General features: G+C 50.6%; 3 protein-coding genes across 3 annotated transcripts; 2 read left to right on the forward strand and 1 right to left on the reverse strand.

Moving 5' to 3' along the window:
• Positions 1 to 1,846: 1,846 nt before the first annotated feature.
• Positions 1,847 to 2,597, forward strand: CDEST_15284 (uncharacterized protein; the record flags this gene model as incomplete). Its single annotated transcript, XM_062931440.1, has 3 exons — positions 1,847 to 1,856; positions 2,044 to 2,448; positions 2,518 to 2,597. 3 exons carry the CDS (start codon positions 1,847 to 1,849, stop codon positions 2,595 to 2,597), a joined length of 495 nt encoding a protein of 164 aa, XP_062787491.1.
• Positions 2,598 to 2,600: 3 nt separating this feature from the next.
• On the forward strand, positions 2,601 to 3,333 carry CDEST_15285 (uncharacterized protein; the record flags this gene model as incomplete). Its single annotated transcript, XM_062931441.1, has 2 exons — positions 2,601 to 2,770; positions 2,829 to 3,333. 2 exons carry the CDS (start codon positions 2,601 to 2,603, stop codon positions 3,331 to 3,333), a joined length of 675 nt encoding a protein of 224 aa, XP_062787492.1.
• An 8,456-nt stretch (positions 3,334 to 11,789) lies between these two features.
• On the reverse strand, positions 11,790 to 20,176 carry CDEST_15286 (Putative Acyl transferase domain superfamily, phosphopantetheine binding ACP domain, thiolase). Its single transcript, XM_062931442.1, has 3 exons — positions 19,821 to 20,176; positions 18,822 to 19,651; positions 11,790 to 18,708 (listed from the first exon to the last, which is right to left on the reverse strand). Exons 1-3 carry the CDS (start codon positions 19,939 to 19,941, stop codon positions 11,917 to 11,919), a joined length of 7,743 nt encoding a protein of 2,580 aa, XP_062787493.1. The 5' UTR covers positions 19,942 to 20,176; the 3' UTR covers positions 11,790 to 11,916.
• Between the last annotated feature and the right edge of the window lie 80 nt (positions 20,177 to 20,256).

Genomic DNA, 20,256 nt, shown 5'->3' on the forward strand with positions numbered 1-20,256 from the left:
TAGTAACAGAGCTGACATGCCCTAGAAGACTGGTGCGAGTGCAGAGATTACACTGCGGCACGCTCCCTAGGCAAGGCATTTGTAGCGTGACCCACCACCGGGTGCCGAAATACATAACAGATCGAAGTTCCTGGGCTAGAAAGAGACCTGGTGATGAGGTTCTTATATGGTCGACAACTGCAAATGGGAGGAAGGTAACTGCTAGAAGTGATGATGCAAGTGTGCTGTGGTGGAGGCTAAGCTTGTTGCTTGATCCGAAGACTACAAGAGTGGTAACTGTAGCCAACGAGGTGATTACTAAGCCACTGAACTCTGAAGTCGATTTGTGGAGACTTGAAGAAATGCCGAGAAGTATAAGGTTGCAAACTGTCTGAACGTATGCTGCCAAACGGACCTACACAACTTTGTTAAGCTTTATACTAGTATTTTGTTATAGGTAAGTTTCCTACCCATTTTCGGAAAAAACTTACACCAATCCCTACAATGTCTGGGTCTGCTTGAAGTTTACATGCTTGGTAGCAGGGAGTAATAACAGGACATAAGTTGTTGTCAATAGCTGGCCAGCCTTTGCAGACATAAAGTGCCACAGCTACAACCAAAGCTAGAAGTGGAACAATAAAGACGCTTAGGTTCCAGGCAAAATTTAGGCGTTGGAGTCTGCGTTCATGTCGGCCATCCTCGTTGAAATCCGACCTAGTTTAAAAGTGAGTTCCAACGACGAGTCCGACAATACTATAATTAGTTACTTACTCCTGATAAAGCCACGCCGGCACAAAGAAAGGCAGTCTGAGGTAATGGTCTGAAGCCATTTATTGCTCTATGTCAAGGTTTGTGAAATAGTAGTTCTTGTGAGATCCTGAATGAGCGGTGTCGAACGGGATGCGATAGAGCAAGGGCGAACCTAGGAGCAGGGCAGCCTTAAAGAAGTGCAATAGAGACTGTGTAAAGAGGCTGCCTAAGAAGATAAGCAATTCTCATTCATTTTAATGTACACGTGGTTGCCTAGCTGCACTGCAGGCCTGTCTTAGCTTAGCACAAATAAGTGGTGTCCTGTGTGCTTGTATTTAGCTCAGATGAGGTGAGAATGGCTGGCGTCTATGTGACGTTTTGCCGACAGCTGGAGCTCGTCAGCCTCACAATACTCTCGCTTCATTAGGACCAATCAAAGAACAGGGCAGTGTGCACATGCAAGCGGTGATTCTTAGCTACATCTAAGCTTGACCTTTATAAGCCCTAACTAACGGCCTGAGTCATTAGCGAAAAAAACCTACTGCAGCCTAAAAGTAGGTGCGCAACGTTATCTTACATTACGCCACTTAAGCAGGCTGCACCTAAATCTTATCGCGTGATTATCCAGCTAGCAAAGTAGAAACATAGGAAGGCTAATGCAATAGGAGGCCTTGCAGGCAGTGCATGTGTAGCTGCTGACCAATGCAAGGGGTCTAGATATCGTCTTCTATTAATAGGTCGACAAATTTCTAGCCCAAATGTTGCAGCCAGTGTGGGGGCAACAATTGAGTTACAAAGAGAGGACTAGCGCTTAGATACAGTGTCCTCCAGGTATTGCATAATTTTGTCGTGCGCCTGCCTAACCCACCCATGCCTCAGCAAGTGAGCACACCAAGAACTCGCGAGGCACTTGGGTCAAGGGTTAGGGAAATGAGTAGGTTCAGGTACTGTGTTCTCAATGGCAACAATACGCACCAGTTCCGTCGACAAATCCTCAGGCCAATACTACACTTGCCACTTTTGTTTGGGACGGCAACTAACCTTTAGTCCTTTCTAGAGTAGCTGCTGCTGCTGCTCTTTCTGTACCGACTGTTCCACATACATACTGCATGCAAGCATGGTCCTAAGTAGGCTAAATGGCAGCTGGCCTTCGACAAGCAGATCTAAGCCCTACATTACGCACATGCTTAGGATCTCGTCAATCCTCTACAGAACGCTAATATACTTCCAGCCTAGTAGATTTGCAACATTAAGTCAAATAGTAGATACTAAGCTTAGTAAGTAGTATGTAGCAAATCTGCTGCAGCAAGCTAGTCTACTGCATAACCAAGTCTCCGACCAAGGCCTTGGACAAGCCCAACAAGACATACAAGACCAAGAAGCTCGAGGCCAGGGCGCTCCGCAACATCAAGTCGTACACGACCCCCAAGTACGTCGCGCCAGGCCAACGGGTCATAGGGCGAAAGTACAACGGCGAGAGGGCCAAGCAGGCTTGCTACAACTACAGTTCCATCATCGCCAGACGACGTGACCTGCAGTCCCTTACCTGCACGTCCGACAAAGCACTCAGAGCCCCACAGTCCATCGTCGGCGTGTGGAACGAGCAGCACCACACGTCCTGGAGCAGCGGCTGGCTGCAGGAAGCGAACCTTGAGAGCGAACGTGACGAGTATCCCGGCGCGTCCGTCTGGCAGGCTCGCGATGACAGCGTCTGGATCCGTATCATTCCGTCAACTGATAACAGCAGGGCGGCCTGGCTCTTTGGCGGCTGACCAGATCACGAGCAAGAGAACCTCGTCGCCGAGAGGTCCATCGACACCAGCGTTGAAGGATGCCGAACCTACGACGTGTGGCAGAGAACTTTGTAGAAGATGGAAACCGTTCTCAATATCCAATTCACAAAGACAGGTAACATGCCGCCAGACTTTGGTATCACCGCGCACCCCTGCTGGCCCAAGACGCTGTTTGACGACCCCAGCTTCGCGCTCCTTAAGGACGACCCCTGGTATAAACAGGGCAACAACAGAGACAACTTCATCCAGTACTACAAGAAAGAGCCCGACACGCAGTCCACCAACAGCAAAGGTCAATCAGTACAGCTGGAGCTATACCAAGCCGAGGGGAACCGGCAACAATAACAGCAACAACAACAACCCGCCATCGGATGATGGCAGCGATACCAATATGCCGGACCCATCTAACGATAAGGACGACGACCCGAGTTTCCCCGGCCGCCGCGCGCTAGACGAGCTCGACAACGGCAACAGGTCTCCCGGCGACCTCGTCATCCTCAAGGGGAACTCCACACGCCGGTCTACTTCTAAGGAGCTTTTCGAGGACCTCGGCCTGCTGCGTTGCAAGGATCAGCACTGCCAGAGGGGGATAGAAGAGCTGGGGTACGCATCGCTCCCGGTCGTTCGGGAAACAGCGACGTTACCAGCCATGGCGGAAGCTGTCGCTACTGCATCCATCACTAACAGTTGTCCGGAGATAACCATAGAGATACCCGCGTCATTGAGCCCCGCTTTAGAGATTGCCGCCAAGGTCTCAGACGCTGCAAGATCTATCATTACGCATGCTCCTAGACATAACCCTACAATGTAGGTCTTTTAAGTATAGTTAGATATGTTTTATAGCATCTAAGTCCCTTTTGTAACTTTTAAGTTAAGGTGTCACTTAATTAACATGCTACATTACACTATAGATAGCAAAGACTTTAAAATAGTTGTGTAATAAAACCAAGGGATCTACCTCCTGCTTCTTTCCTAGTGTACCAGTAGTTTTCCTCCTCACTACTAAAGATACTTCTAGCTATTAGCTGTTAAAATATCCCTCTAATTTCTAGTTGCCGCCTTCATTGCTTGTTATACCTCCTGTTGCTAGTAACTAATCCTTTTGCTATTTATCCTACTTATCCCTAGCTGCCCCTCTATTTACTAACCCCCCTCTTAATTCTAGCTATTATTTATGTATTTATTAAATCCATCGTTGCAAAAGAAAATAAAAACAACCAAAGAAAGGGAAGGAACGCAGGCATCATCTAAGGCCTAAAGCCTCTTCCCACCCCAGCATCCTAGCATCCCTGTAGCTGCAGCTAAGCCGAGCTCACCCTAGTCAGAATAACTGCAATCTAGATGCAATAGGAAATAAGCCCCCAAGATCACCTAGCTAATAACATAGTGCGCTAAGTCTCAAGAATCAATCTAGTCTCTAGCGCCTGCAGGGGGATCTAGTAGCATTTAAGAACCCGGCAACTATCATCATCCTCTAAGTTGTGCCAGGCGTCAACATTGACAGCAAAAGACCAAATTCAGGTTGTGGCCATGTCAACCAAAGATTCCATCTCGCAGGGACAGAGTCCAGGTCTAACGTACAACCAGGATGCTATCATCAGAAGCATCAAGCCATACTATAAATTACTTTCCAAGATAGTCTCAATCAGGCCTGCGCATATCGCTTACCCCCCAGAAGGAGGTTGGGGCGACAACATTATCCCTCTCAAGATGTTGCAACGCCTTAGCTTCAACAATACAATAATTAACCTAGTCTAGCGTCTGCTGTATGTCACCAGCCGCAGGCCTGTGTTCCCGTCAACCCAGACGATCAACTATTTTCAGAATGTTTTCAGTAAGCCTAACAAAGATTACCAACTTAAGGATCCTAATCTTATTAGACTCTAGCTGTTGCTAGAGGAAAGAATCCCTTAAGGCATAGTCCTACTATCCAAACCGTTAGGAGGAGACAGGCTTAGGATGTAGTAGTTGCTTAATACTAATACAGGTAGGCTTAAGAACCAAGCTATACAGTCAAGGCTAGAATTTCTGCCTTGTCTAATAAGTACATATTGCAGGCAAGCTCACTGCTCATGACGCATACATCTCAAGACCGTTAGATAAGATTCTAGACAGTAAGCAATAGCGCACAGCAAAGCCTATACCCGCCGTTGCATATTTCAATAGGTTATGCAAGGACATAGTCTTGCTTAAAACGTTCCCTATGCTAGGTGACTCTAACAGGAGTGAATAGCAGGTTTAGCAGCCAAAGTAGATAGGTGCTCATTAGAAATAGCTAGATGTACGTATATGCACAATAGATACTCTGTAACAGATCTGTAGAGTACACCCTACATACTAAGTTAGCGTATAGGAAGCCCAAGACATCTACTGCAAGTGCCGTTAGCTAAATTTACTAAGATTTTAGCGTTAGAAATGCCAGAAACTCCTGGTTAAGATGCAAGACAGGCTCACAGCCAAGGACACCAAGGAACAAGAGAGGAGAAGCGCAGTTCCTTTAGAGACTTAAACATAAACCATGTATTATACCTCTAGCTAGGCCAGTATCTAATATTTTTAGCAGGTCTTAGACTAACGTACCATGTTACATTAGCCTAAAACTGCTGATTTTTAACAAGTGCTTAGAGGGAAGCTTAGGAACTGTAAGTCCCAGTTGTCATTATAACCTGTATAAATCGTTCTCTATAAAGCTTCTAGTTAAAGTCTTTTGCTTAACATTAACTACAGTCTCTAGGCAAAGAGATAGAGACGCGCAGGTATCATTAAACTTAATGTTTTTAAATTAAATCTTAGAGAAGAGTGTTACAACAAACTTATAGAGATGTATGCCTTCACTATGTCATCACTGGCTTCTTCCTTAACAGAAAAAAAAAACCCCTCTTGTTCTCCTTTACCTCTCCCCCTTCTTTGCTAGGTATTGCAAACACACCATCATTTTAAGGTAACTTCTTCTTCCACCCGTCTTCACCACCTCGCAACGTGCTTAATACTTTCCATATCCAGTAGTCAAACAGAAGATTACGTTACCTCATATATTCATCTCTTTATTATAGACAAGCCTTAGAAGGAAATAACAGACATAGAGGTTGCGCTGCCCACCAACCAAAGCCAGGACAACAGTACTATCCCTGCCAACACACGTCTCAATATCCTTAAGAGAACCATTCCTAGCAAGGGTGCCACTATCCTTAAGGTAGTAGCCTAGCTCCAACGCCTCTTCTTATACTGCAGCCTCGCCATTAATAAGTCAGCCCCCTTCTACTGTCCCTAGGATAGCACCAAGCTCCACCACATCGTCAAATAGAAGCCTAAAGACGTTTGGAAGTTTCTCCTGAACCACAGTCTTAACACCTTCACCATTAAAGGAATCCTCCACCTAATAGACATTTGTATTAAGGTACGCCCAGGTCTAGTATTAACGTAGCCTGTAATTCTGCGCGCGCTCCTAGTTGCTAACTCTGCTGCTTCTGCTACTGCTAGGACTACGCCGCCCGCAAGCGGTCTGCCCTTAAGAACAGCCACCTGTAGGCCCTGCTGGATCCAACCCAGTCGTTTTCCCCAGCCACTGCGCCCGAGTCAAGCAAGTCTTCTTCCGCAGCTTAGAATATTGTCAGCCTCTGCATCATCTGCAACATCATCGCCATTACAACTTTCTATTTAGTCTACATAAATAGTCGCAAATCCTAGTGCTTACTAACCTAGGCAGTTAAGTAAGGGTTAGTTTAGCATGTAGCTAAATAATTGCAACATAAATCACTTAGAGGAGTCTCTTAGATATACCCTTAGTTGCAGACGCCATAGGGGCATAGACCTAAACAGAGAGTTTCTTGCAGATATCTAGAAGGATTAGAGAGTAGGTTTTGCCTAAGGGCTAAAAACTAGAAGTACACAACTAAGACAAGCATATTGGAACTCGCTTTAATGCATTATAGTGTAGTTCTTCTTATAAAATATTCACACAAGGGCATATTTATCTAAGGCCTTAGACATACAAGCAACGTTTCAGCTAACGTAAAAATTGCAAGTACGGCTCCCTTATCCTTGTAGCCAGCCTCAACAAGATAGAATATTGTTACTTAAGTACATTTAATACTAATGTTAGTAACATTTGCAACGCCTCTAAACTATTCCCCCTTTGTATTGCTATAACAATAAAACAGAATAGGAAAAATAAATAACTAGCTAGTACAAAAGCCATCTAGTATTACATTAGCACAAAAGATGTTAATAGTGTCCTCTACTTAGCCTAATAGCCTCAATAGCACCTTTTAAGGCAGAGAAGAATCGTTAAGGTTATACGCAGGGTAGACACATCAAAAGGCAAAAACCTTACCCCTACAACCTTATACTGTGTAGTATAGTCTACAGACAGCCTTACCTATAGCTAGCAGAGCAATGCACCGCTAGGCAAAGATAAGGGTCGTCTTTATTAGCTAAGTCTGCAGACATAATAGCCACTATGCTGTTTTAAGGTGCTAGTAATGTACTAGGGTCCGCAGCATCCGCCCTACCTCTTAAGACCACTGCAGCTTATGCTTCACTAAGCAACTGTTGCATAGGGGCCCTAGCAGGAATTTGCGTTAAGTCTACTCTCAATCAACCTTAACCTAGACCTCAACCTCAGCAGAAATAGTAGCATGCCTACTGCACCAAATACCTGTCTCTATCACCCCTAGCCACAACCAGCATAGCAGCAGCACAATACTCTCAGCAGTCAGCTTAGCAGCTAGTCTACAGCAGTATTGTTAATCTAACAGTAGTAGTATCCTATTAAACACAGACTTACCCTATTTTCTCTAAGGGCAGGATAACACTAACAGACTCTATTGCTTTAACAACATACAAAAAGTCAACAATTAACAATTTAGAAATCACTTGTTCTTAAGTTCAAATAAGAACAATAAGAAGTAGGACAATAATAATATTGTTTTACGCCAGGACATCCTTTATTCAACAAAGGGCATCCACCTACCCCAATTAGTCTAGTTTCACAAAGTAGTCTAGTTGGTAGAAATAGAGCTGCAGGGTATAGAAAACCTTCTCTATTAGACTAGAGGTTGAAATTTGTTATTGCAATGCCTCTAGTCAGTTAAAGCCTCTAAGGGGTAGAGTTAGTAGGGGCCCCTAAGGGTATTACTAGTAGAAGGTTTTTACTAAGGTTACTACTATAATAAAAGCAACCTTTATTAAAGCTTAGCTAGGTAAGGTAGAGCTAGAAGCTTTAGATATTAGAAGGGGGGTAGGGGGGAAAGTAAGTTAACAACGTACAGCCTAAGGTTTAATACTAGTACCTACCTAAGTAAGCCCTATTAGAGCTTAGCTGCAGCTCTAGGTCTGTATGCAAAGACTAAGGGTACAACTCACTAAAGGGGGTGCTTGCTGCTAGATTCAAAATTCTACTCTTTAAAGAAAAGGGGATAATACTAGAGGTACACCCCTACGCCATGCTTGTCTGCTGTTAATACCTAATAGAATCTATACTAGGGGATAGGGCATAGCTAGTGTATAAGGTCTTAACTTAGCATAATAGAAACAGATTAAATTTTTTCCCACACAAGGGTCTTTTAATACTTCTTATCGCAAAGTCTCTTTAGGCTTTTTCTATATGCATGCAAGAAGTATAAAATAAAGAGTCTTACGTAGGTTTTACCTGCTCGTTAGGGAGACTCTAGGGAAGTGCAGCTACAGACTGCACTCAACTAAGCAACAGTAATGTCTCACTACTAACTTACGCAAGTACCCTACTTGCTGTACAGACGCATCGCCAGTCTAATCTAATAAGGGTAGGGCTAGTTAGCCTAGCCTTAAGTATTACCTAGCCTATGCATACAGACAAAACTTATTATATCCTACAATACTTTCATTAATGTTTTAGAAATGCACTTAATATTACCAATCTTGCAGCCCCTCCTTCGCTACTTTAAATTAGTGTAGCAATTTAATAGCTAGTCTATTGCTATTATTTTAGACAGGGCTATATATATAATAGCCCAATAGGTCCCAAGAATAACAGCAACAGCTCTATTTTTCTAACAGACTCGCGCAACCTATTTTTACTTACATCCTACCTCAGCATTCAATTTTGATACTAGACATTACACCTCTAGCTATACAGCTTCTTAACTCCTTATATCCTTAGGATACTGCGCCATCCCTCTTACTACAGAAATGCATATCTCACTATATAAAATGCTTTACCTATCAGCTGTTACTCTAATTATCTAGTGCCCTTATCTAGCAGTTGCATATAGAACTAATAGGGTAAGTAGTATTTCCTCTATATGTTATATACATCTAATTGTTAACTTATCTCTAGGAATGTAAATTAACTTTACGTCCCTTTATATACTGCGTGCTTTACCCTAGCAGTATTAGCTTTTGTAGGGATGCAGCAGAATGTAAACATTCACCTAGCTGTTAGTGCAACTAGTAGAGAGTGTAAGTCTAAGCTTAAGCTACTGTAACTTAAATTAGGAGTTGTACTAGGTTGACAATACAAGATAAAGATTAAGTAGATACTGCGCAGTAACTAGATTAAGTATTAGGCCTCCAGAATTTAAAGAATGCTCACTCCTTAGATTTTTTTATAGCTATTTTTATGTTTACAACTAAATATGTCTTCTTTTCATTACTCAAAACAAGAAGGGAATAGAGACAGTTACATTTTAACAAACTACTGCTTGTAATCCTATTACTGCCCTCAACCTCCTAGGAAGTTAATGTCTAATAACACGCAAATGCCAATCGTTAGATCCTCATCGTGCAGTAATCACTTAAAACGCAAAGTCAGCGCTTTGCTATTAATATCCTAAACTAATCCTTTCTTATTTCTATTGTTTGCAATGCTAGGGTTTCTTTCTAATTGCAGATAGCGTTATTACCATTATCATCAGCAACAGAGTATTTAAGAATACTATCTACAAGCTAACCCTTATTAAGGCCTCTGCTGCCTCTACGCTATCAACAAGCAGATTAGCACCAGCTAGTATCCCTACTGCTTTAATAACTGCAAGAGTCTTATCTTCTCTTCCCCTAGCCCCTATAGGATTTCTTTATTATTACGTTTAGAGTCTACACTAGCAGTGTGTATCCTTTTAAATCCCATCTTTTTTTGTCATTTAAGGGACATCCCCTATCCCTATTAGTGAATAAATCGCAGAGCCGTTGACATGCAGGATGTAGAGGCACCCAGCCTAATTGTATTATGCTAGACCTAGCCTACTAGGGCAGCTGCGTCTACGTCGGCGCTATTACCTACACTAGTGCCATCCAGCGCAACGGCTTCATTAGGTGCAACCAGTTAAAATCGACTTCCAGCTCATCTAGCTCATCCAGCTCATCTAACGGCAGGTCTGCAGCCTCAAGCCATGCAAGCTTAGGCCTACTTAGCGCCGTCGTATATATCCTACCACTGCTAGTTTTTAGCGGCTAGATAGCTAACAGTTAGTAAAGTTGCAGTTACCAACGATATATTAGAAGAACAGTCGCCAAGTCTAGCTCACCTACTTCCAGCATAGTTTTAATCTCTAGCAAGTAGCTTAATAAGGGTTAAACAATAAATAACATTAGGTTTACGCTTCATTATGTTATACAAACGCTCTATATAAACATAAGAATGTAATTAGTAGGGAGAAGAGTTATTCTAGCGTCCTATATAGTCTTCCTACCCCAGCTAAGTCGTACACCCCCCACAAGCTTCTTTCTTAACCCAGCCCAATGTAACTAGAAAAGGCGACTCTATAATTCCAAGAGTGCAAAACTTAGAAACTAAAGTTAAGTCAGTTAGCTTGCTTGCTTCCTACAGCAAAAGATTTAAAAGCAGAGGCTATTGCCAAACCAGGATTAAATTATCAACCATGCAAGGATGCAGCTGCCCCTATTATCAAGCCCATCTAGTTAACATCCCTTTTGCAGCACTGCTGTCTCCCCCTATATACCTTAAAATTATATCTACCTTCTATCTTACACCTCAGCCTAATATCTTATCTACTTCAGCTAACCTCTGCAATTATATCCCTAAGGCTGGCTTTTAAACGTAAGTAGCTATTGCTAACTTTAGTAAGGTTTGCAAACTTACTATACTATCTGCAACGCTATAAATTGCAACTTTTGCTAAGGCACTATCCTTAAGTCTAGAAGGACTTAAGACTACTACTACCAAGATCTAACTAAGTTTAAGGCATTAGTAAAGTTAAAATGTGTCTTTTGCATAAGGCCTACTAAGAAACTTAGTACAATACAGGTGTGTTTAACTACAAAAGGTAGACAAAGTCGCTGTATTACTAAAACATACGCTAGGCTCCCTAGATTAGAGAGATAAAGAGCATTTAGATCTAAGCGCCATCCCTAGCAAAGACAAGATCAGCGCAGGGACAAGTAAGAAGCCGTTGCAAGCGCAGATAAGACACAGGATAGACGACTGTATCAACAACCACCTAAAATGCATTAGAAGCCACAGAAGCTAGGACTTTATACCTATCTGCATCATTAACGTCAGGCCTAAAGACAGCTCATGGCCCGCACAGCGACCCCGTAGTAAGATATATCTAGGACGTCGCAAAGGCTAGAAGGTCAGTTTAAGCCGCAGGCTCGCTTCTAGAGGGCCTATCTTAGCTAGCAACTGCATCCAGCCTATTTCCTGCGCTAGACTCTATATGTCAAGCCGCTTATATATTCTATCAAGAGGCAAGTCGGATTTTCTACTAATTACTAATACCGCTTCACAGTCACTATCACTATCCGCCTTCTACCGCTACCACTACCAACCCTTAAGAAGACCAATAGCATTATATATACATAGCTTAATTATATTCCATAGTCTATTAATATAGCCGTCTATTAAAAAAGAACAAAGAGGATGAAGTGTTGCTTGTAGCCTTTCGTCTAGAAGCCAGGCTCCTATTTAAATAGTATAATAAGCGACAACTTCTTTCAATTGCTTATAAACCAACCACAACTAGCCCAAGATACACATCACCATAGCTGTATAAATGGACAGTGACGACGATGATTCTCAGACGTCACTTCTCTCAGCAAGTGCAAATGAAAGTTTAGGCACCATTTGCATGCTGTTGGAGAATAGGCTAGATACAGAAAGCAAGAATAAGAAGGGTCGCACTGCACTCTCGTAGGCTGCTGCCAAACACTCTAAAAGCTCAATTAGATAGCCGTGTGCTCGTCGTGAAGCCCAAAGCGACATAGACACCATACCCACCCTATGGCCCCAAGAGAAACTATAGCTAACTTACTATCAAGAGCACGCCCTAAGAAAGGCTGTAAAACAATGTAAAAATGCAATAAATTATTAAATACGTAAATTCAGTCTTGATAATCTAAAAATAGCCTTAATTTAGGATGGTGGAAATAAGAAAGTGTGTGTGACTGTACGCAAACTCTACCCATTCTTCACATCCACCGGAATCAGTTCGCTCTTCCTGGCAATATTCTCCGCGAGTACCGTGATCGGGATGCCGGCCATGACATCGAAGACGTTGATCTTGCTCTTGAGCTCCTTGAGGGCCCAGTTGACGATTTCGATTGCCACAAGCGAATCGACGCCGTAGGTGTGCAAGAATCGGCCCGGGTCAACCTCTTGAGGGTCGACTTGCTGCATCTTGGCCACACGCAAGACCAGGGCCTGGGTAATTACCTCGGAGGCACCCTCTAGGTTCGCGACTTGGGAAAGAAGCGTCTGGATGGAGGCTTGCACGTCCGCCGCGTCATCGGCAGCGCCTTTCAGGTGGCCTCTGAGCCGGTTGAGGTCCATCTTGGCCATGATGGCGAACTTGGCATCGTCCTCGAGATAGAAGGGCGTCGGGATGCCGGCGACGACGGCCGAGGCACCAGTCGCAATTCCCAAGATCAATTGGTGGTCAGGACCATGACGGTGCGTGGCGGGCTCCAGGTTCATGTCCCGGCGGATGGCCAACTTCATGAGGTGGTGGAACTCGGCCTCTCCGATTCCGTACGGAACCTCCCAGTCCTTGAGCGAGTCGAGCATACCCGTCTCGGCCAGGACGCCGATGCCGCGCATGATGGGGACGTCAATGGTAAGGCCGGACTTCAAGCCCAGTTTCTGGCGACGATGGTGCGCCAAGGCGTCCTGGAAGCAGTTGCCGGCCGCGTAGTTGGCCTGTCCCCGGTTGCCGAAGACGCCGGCAAAGGACGACAGAGAGATGAAGAAGTCGAGCTCGGGCATGGCGGCCGAGAGATTTTCTGTTCCCTGGATCTTGGGCAACGTCGACTCGACCCAGTCACGATACGTCATGTTGGACCACAGCACGTCCCGCAACACCATGGCGCATTGGATGACGCCCCTGACCTTCCCCTGCAGCTCGGCCTCGGCTCTGGCAATGGAAGCGTCCACAGCGCGGCGGTCAGAAATGTCGCAGGCGTACGCAGCAGCTCTTGGCTGAGCAGCAGAGGTCTCGAGATCAGAGAGGAGCTGACGCGCAGATGGGGCTGCGGCGCCGGAGCGGGATAGAAAAAGGAGCTTGCGAGCGCCGAGCTGGTCAACCAGAAAGGTGGAAAGGGAGCGGCCGAGGCCGCCGAGACCGCCGGACAGGACGTAGATGGCGTCTGGATCGAGGGCGAGCTGCAACGACGAGGAGGAGGCTGAAGAGTCGTTGAGGGATTTTGGGATGAGCTTGGCGGAGACGACGTCGTCTTCCGAGTAAGTGAGCACGGCAGAGGTGGTTTGAGGACTGCTTCCCACGTGGTTGAAGGCTGCTGTGATGCCGGTGCTGCTGACCCCGAAGCATGGCACCGGTGCTGGATCACGAGCAGCGGTAGCGATATTGAGGTACCGGAAGGCCGACTGGAGGATCTCGGCCAGCACATCGGGCCGGGTACGTAGGATGGAAGTGATATTGACGGTGGAGAAGGTGGTGTTTGGATTGGTGCTTGCGGTGACGGCGGAGGATCTGCCGTCAGTGTCACCAGCACCGCAAGTGACGAAGCGTCCAAAGAAAGCCAAGCAGCCGAGGATCTGACGCAAGGGCTCGCCGGACAGCGTGGCGGAGCAGTCGATGGCGGCATCGACACCGCGCTGCGCAGGAGTGAGCTGCCTGATGGCCTTGGCCAGGCTGAAGACACTGGTTGAGAGTGGCACGATGTTGGACGGCTCGATGCCGAACGAGTCGGCCAGGATGCTTGCTTGCGAAGGAGACTCGGCCGTGGCCAAGACGACCAGGCCTAGGTGCCGTGCCAGATGTATGACTTGTTGACCGACGGGGCTGAGAGGGTCGTGGACAAGGATGACGGCTTTCCTGTCTCCGGCCGAGGTGATGGCAGGTCTGGCAAGGTGGACGACGGCGTACCATGCGGTGGCGAGTGAGAGCGGGAGGCTGGCGGCCTTTTCGAAAGACATGTCATCCGGTATGGCTGCAACGCGGTCGACGCTGGCTCTTAGCAGCGTGCTGTGAGCACCGGTTGCCACGGCCACGACCCTGTCGCCGGGTTTGAACTTGCTTGCCTGTCGTCGTCCCGAGCCGCCGACGCGGTTGACGATGCCAGAAGCCTCTAGCCCAAAGGAAGCACCGGGAGGATGGTGAAGGAGGTCGCCCTTGATGGCGGCGATGTCTGTCTGGGTCAAGTGAGAAGCCTTGACGGAGATTTCGACCTCGTCCTCGCCCAGTTCGGGCTTGGCCTCGTCCTGCTCCACGAAGTGAAGCGAGTCCAACTCACGGGTAGTAGATTCAACAGCGAGTTGGAGACACGAGTTGGAACCGAGCGAGCCCAGCGCCAAGTTTTCCGCCCGTCTTCTTCCCGATGTAGCCGTGTCCGCGGCGGCGGCGGCGGCGTTGACGAGTTGGTTCATCTCCCCGTTGACGGCATCGTCGGGGACCAAGCGGTTGACTTGCACAAGGCCGTCTTGTATGCGGAACTCGGCATCTTGGGTTGACTGAGAGGATGCAAAGGCGCAGGAGACGAGCCGAGCTGAGTGTGCGCCGAGAGGGTCACGGACGTCGAGGGTGCGGAAGCTCAAGCCGGGCATCTCGTTGCGGACCACGCGGGCGACTCCAGTGACGATGGCTGCTGCTGGCTCGTTGAATCCCGTAACCCAGAAGAGACTCTCTGCCGAGAGAACCAGGTCCCGGGCGGCCGAGAAGGAGGCAGACTCTTCCGTGCCGTCGCCGTCCTGCGCCGCCGGTGCCAGGTCTCCCCAAAAGGGGCCTTCGAGCTCGAGCAGGGAGATGACAGTCTTGCCCCGCAGGGAGGACGCCTGGCTCGGTTCCCATGCCGCGAGCAAGGAAGTGAAGCCGAGAGACTGAAGTGCGGCCGTGACGTCGCCGGTGAACTCGGCGGCTTTCTTGGACGCGCGAGGGCAGGTGAGGATGGTGACCTGTTTGTCGTCGACGTGTTGCTTCTGCTCAGCCGGTGCTGCTGCTTGGGGGGGAAGGGTGCCCAAGATGAGAAGAGCACCGTCGTCGACTGTTGTGCCAAGGTCGGCTTCAACAGCGAGTCCAAGCTCGCTGGCCACGTTTCTCATCAGCGGGACGTTCCTTGCGTCGTCTTCAAGCAGAAGTAATCTGCCCTTGGAGGAGGAGGAAGAGGAGGCGGCGACGTGTTTTGCCAACGACTGAAGGACGGCTTTGACAGGGCCCTTGCTACCCGTTGACAAGTTGGAAGCAATGATCAGGTCGACTGCCGCCGCCGCCGCAGACCATGGAGACTCGGACGGAGCACCGGACAGTAGATCAAACACGACAACGTCGACAAGATGGCCGTGGTCGACGGGCAACAGTGCAGTCTTGATATGGGCTGCCGAGGCATCGTCTGCGCAGCAGACGGTGTACGAGGCAGTCTTCAACACGGCTGAGGAGCGAGGGTCCAACGTCGACGCAACAAGCGTATTATCTGCCACCGCTTCTTTTTCAGACGCCATCTCGACAATGGAGAGGCCGGGGTTCGTGTGGTGGAGCAGTTCCAGGTAGTTGGCCACTGCTTGGTTGACGGTGCTGCTGCTGCTGCTGCTGCTCTCTCGTCGGAGCCAGTGCTCCAGATCGTGGTTCGAGAGCAGGTCGACAAGAGGCCTCCAAACCATCTTGCTGGCGTACTTCTTGTCGATGGCGGCAGCAGCATCCGCAGCAGAGTCTGAAGTCTGGGATTCAGCGGCTCCTTGGACGAGCGAGCATCGCAAGCCCCGGACGGTGAGCAGCGGGCGGGACTCGTCTTGGCTCATGACGGCCATGCTGGCGTCCAAAGTCTTCAGGCTGGCAGCAGCAGAGACGTTGCAGAAAGCCTTGAGCTGCGTCCCCGACGCGACGGGGAGACTCGTGCTCACAGACACCTCATCGATCCTGGTGGGAACCATGGGGCCAGTCATGGGTCTGCCATCGCCCATCAGAGCGGCAAAGCACAGATGGAACACGGCATCGAGAAAGGTCGGATGCACGATGTGAGGCCGCTCGCGGTACGGTGTGGCCGGGCCAGATGGGGGGGCATCAGTGGAGGAGGAGGAGGAGGAGGAGGAGCCGACGTCGGGGACGAGGATGCTGCCTACGGCCGAATTGGGGCTCACCGAGAGCGTGTTGACGTTGGCAAAGCAGGGCCCGTACTGTAAGCCGGTCTTGTCGAGGGTGCTGTAGAAGCTTTTCGTGTCGACCACGGTGTTGCAGGCCGACGAAGCTGCTCGGAAGGAGTTGACAGTATCTACATCGTCCAAGGACTGAGGGACAGTGGCGTCGCCGTCGTCGTCGTCGTCGTCGTCGGCGTACTCAACCAGCACGAGACCTCTGCAGTTGGTCGAGAGGGACTGGCCATCGGCAGAGCTCGCAACCGTGAAGTGATACCATCCGTCCCCGGGGCGATGATGATGATGATGCTGCTGCTGCAGTGCCAACGTGTGCTCGACCTCCTCCTGGCCCGGGGAGACGAGCATGGCGGCGACGAGCTGCACATCACGGAGGCGGAAGCCCACGAGCGCCCTCGGCTTCGGCTTGGCCGATTCTTGGTCAAAGGCGAGCTGCCTGGCGCCCTCGATGGCCATGGCGAGGAATCCGGCGCCCGGATACAGGATGGAACCGTTGATCTTGTGGTCACCGACCCATGCTTCCTCGGCCGGTCGAAGGAATCCGCGCCATACCCGTTCTTGAGTGGACGTGACCGGACAGGGGGCCCCGAGCAGGCCTCTGGCGCCATGGTCGCGAAGCCGGAGCTCTCTCGCAAGCCGGGACTCGGCCCAGTACTTTTGCGTATGGTTCCATTGGTAGGACGGAAGCCGGACCAACTGTCTTGTTCTACCTCTCGCCGCCGCCGCTCCTCCGTCGTCGTCTTGGTTGACGGCGGAGAACCGGACGGGGACACCGTGGGTGAAGAGCGTGCCGGCAAGACGCAGTGCTGTTTCGACCCCGTCGAGGTTCCTCGACAAGACCGAGTAGTAGGGCACGTTGGTGACGCCGATGGCCTTGAGACTCTGCAGGGATGGCCCCTGAAGGGCGGCGTGAGGTCCGATCTCGACCAGCAGGTCCACGGCGTTGTCCCGGCGCCGCTTATTGGCAGTGGTGTCTTGCGTGAGACGAGGTCGCACGACGTCCTGGATGGCGGCTTCGAAGAGCACCGGACTGACCAGGTTCCTGACCCAGTGAGCGGCGCCCAGCTCGTCCGGATCCTGCACGAGAGAGCCCGTGACGGATGTGTGCATGCGGATGCTTCTGGAGCGGGAGGCGGCCGGCTCGATGGTGAGATGTTGGATGGCCTCCATGTAGTCCTGGGCGACCATCTGCATGTGGAACGAGTGGTACGCCGTGTCGACGTGTAACATGCGCGAGAAGACGCCCTCTTCCTCGGCGACGGCCCGGAGCTTTTCCACCCCGGCAAGATCGCCGGAAATGGTCACGGAAGACGGCGAGTTGACGCAGGCAATGCACGCCTGGCTTCCCACGCCGGCTCTCGTGATCATGGCCGTGGCCGCCTCCTGGCCCAGTCCCAGAGCCATCATGCCGCCGCGGAGGTCCGGTGACGAGGTTGCCAGCGTCGTGGCGAGCGTGCCCCGCAAGAAGGCCACCTCCCACGCCGACTCTCGCGATAGGGCGCCCATGCAGTACGCCGCCGCGATCTCGCCCGAGGAATGACCCGTGACGGCGTCCGGGGAGATGTTCCAGCTCTTCAGGAGGTCGACGAGCGCCACCTGGAGGACGGTGCACAGCGGCTGGGAGTACTCGGCCGCTCCGATGTTGGACCTTGTCTTGTCGGTCTCGCGCAGTTCACGGACGGCCGACCACCGGCATCCGAGTTGGTCTCGCAGGTACGCGTCGGCTGCCTCGATGCTCTCGCGGAAGACGGGATACGCCTCCAAAAGGGCCATGCCCATGCCCGGCCACTGCGCCCCCTGGCCCGTGAAGACGAAGCCCAGCCGTGGTGTCCGGGAGCTGAGCGTCTCCGGCACGGCGGCGTCCTTTCTGCCGATGGTCTCGACCACTTCCGCGACGGACGAGGACGAGGCGACCACGTACGTCTTCCATTGGAAGTGTGACCGCTTCTCGCTCAGCGTGTAGGCGACGCTGCCGAGAAAGTCGGCCTGCTGCTGCTGCTGCTGCTGCTGCTGCTCTTGCGTCCATGACGACGACGAAGAAGAGGACTTGAGAAAGTCAGACAGCGCCTTCTTTGCGCGTGCCAGTCCGTTGCGGTCCTGGGATGTTATCGGATAGAGGCGAGAGTGCGGCCTGATGGGCTCTCCGGCGCGGCCGCTGTTGGCTGCTGCTTTGCCGCCGGCTCGGGCGGCGGCAGCCAGCGGCAGCTCGCGGCGTGATACTCCCGCCGCCGTCTTTGTGAAATGCAGACCGTCGGCGACGGCCCGCGAGCTCAGGTACGATGCGGCGTCGTCCAGGATTGCGTGGGCGTTGGTGCCGCCGTAGCCAAAGGAGTTGACGCTGATGCGTCTCAGCCCCTCGTGGGACTTCTTGTTGGGCGGAAACACGGTGAGGGCGGTGGGCACGGCAAGGTTCCAGTCGTCAAAGGGGATCTTGGGGTTGGGCGTCTTGAGGTGGATGTTGGGCGGGATCATGCCCTTTTCGAGCACCAGGACCGACTTGATCACGGCCGCCAGACCAGCCACGGCCTCCAGATGGCCAATGTTGGACTTGACGGACCCGACCAGCAGCCTGTTGGCTGCGGAGCGAGATGATGCCAGAGTCTGTGACAGGGCGAGCGTCTCCGCCAGGTCCCCGGCCTGAGTTCCAGTTCCCTATATATATATATCTGGTTGTTAGCTATAATACCTTGATGTGATGATGTATATGTATATTTTGGGGTGTGGGGGAGGGTAACATGGGGAGAGAAAGAGAGAGAGAGACTTACGTGAGCTTCTACGTAACCCGTCTCGTCCATGTTCAGCCCCGCGAGCCCATAGACGCTCTTGATCAGGGCAATCTGTGCTTCGGAGCTGGGGAGGGTGAAGCCTTTGGTGTGTCCGTCTTGGTTGCAGGCGGTTCCGCGGATGACGGCGCGGATCGGGTCCTGATGCAGAATGGCATCATCGGCGCGCTTCAGAACAACGGCAGCAAACCCCTCGCCACGACCGTAGCCGTCGGCAGAGGCGTCAAAGGACTTTGACTTGCCATCGGGCGAGAGGAAGCCCTGCCCGCCAAAGAAGTTGAAGACGTCCGGGCCGAGCAGGAGGTTGCTGCCACCGACGATGGCCATGTCGCACTCGCCCAGGCGCAGGCTCTGGCAGGCCACGTGCAAGGCCACGAGAGACGAGCTGCAGGCCGTGTCGAGCGTGAAGCTGGGCCCTCGCAGGTCCCACAGCCAGCTGAGGCGGTTGGCAAGACTCGTCTTCTGCAGGCCCGTGGCCGCGTACGCCGGAGCGCCGTCCGGGTCGCGGTACAGCATCTCCTTGTAATCGGATGTGAAATGGCCCACCCACACGCCCGTCTTGGAGCCTCGGATCTGGTCGAGCGTCAGACCGGCCGCCTCCAATGCTTCAAAGGCGACCTCGGTCATGAGACGGTGCTGCGGATCCATGGCCGCCGCCTCGGCCGACGAGATGCCGAAGAAGGACGCGTCGAATCTGGATATGTCTTGTTTGATAAAGTGGCCGCTCTTGGCGATGCATGTGTTGCGCCTCTTGTTGGCCGACCAATACCCATCGCCCTTCCATCGTGAAGCTGGGACCTCGGACCAGGCGGCTTTTAGGATATTATGGATTGTTAGCCATATGTTGCCGTGTTGTTTGCACCATTTTCTGGAGTCTTTACAGCGGGGCCCCCTCAAAGTGCGTGCGCCATCGGCAACACAGAAGAGAGAGAGAGAGAGAGAGAGAGAGAGAGAGTAACGAAAGACAAAGATATTACTTACACTTGCCGCTGCGTATCGTCTCCCAGAAGGACTCGGGACTCTCGCAGTCGCCGGGAAATCGACAAGACAGGCCCGTTATCGCCACCGAGACATCGTCCCGGCTTGTGTGGGGGGAGCTCATGATACCTGAGGATATATCGTACAAAGAGGGTACGAGGATAGATGGGGAAAAGATGATTATCAAGGGGAGCGGTAGAGAATATGGTGAAGGGGGGACGGACTCAAACGATTTACGGTCAACACACACACACACAGACACACATCCGAGACTTTGTGTGTTTTCACGAGGTTTGTTCAGGATATTCCATCTCCGCGTGTGCACCAGAGATCATGCGACCCCAGGGGGGGAAATATGTAGTAGTGTATCCAGTGAATGAGAACAATTGTTGCCAGACGGTCTGGTTACTTCACCACACCGACAAGTACACACCCCAGC

Source organism: Colletotrichum destructivum, chromosome 11 (genome assembly GCF_034447905.1).
Source record: "Colletotrichum destructivum chromosome 11, complete sequence".
Classification (NCBI taxonomy): Eukaryota; Fungi; Ascomycota; class Sordariomycetes; order Glomerellales; family Glomerellaceae; genus Colletotrichum; species Colletotrichum destructivum.

Bases quoted from the DNA above. Each gene is read 5' to 3' on its own strand.
- CDEST_15286 (XM_062931442.1), bottom strand. From the start codon at position 19,941: ATGAGCTCCCCCCACACAAGCCGGGACGATGTCTCGGTGGCGATAACG. The intron at 19,652-19,820 runs GTAAGTAATATC...ATATCCTAAAAG, and splicing joins GACGATACGCAGCGGCAAGT to CCGCCTGGTCCGAGGTCCCA. The intron at 18,709-18,821 runs GTAAGTCTCTCT...ATATATATATAG, and splicing joins CGGGTTACGTAGAAGCTCAC to GGAACTGGAACTCAGGCCGG.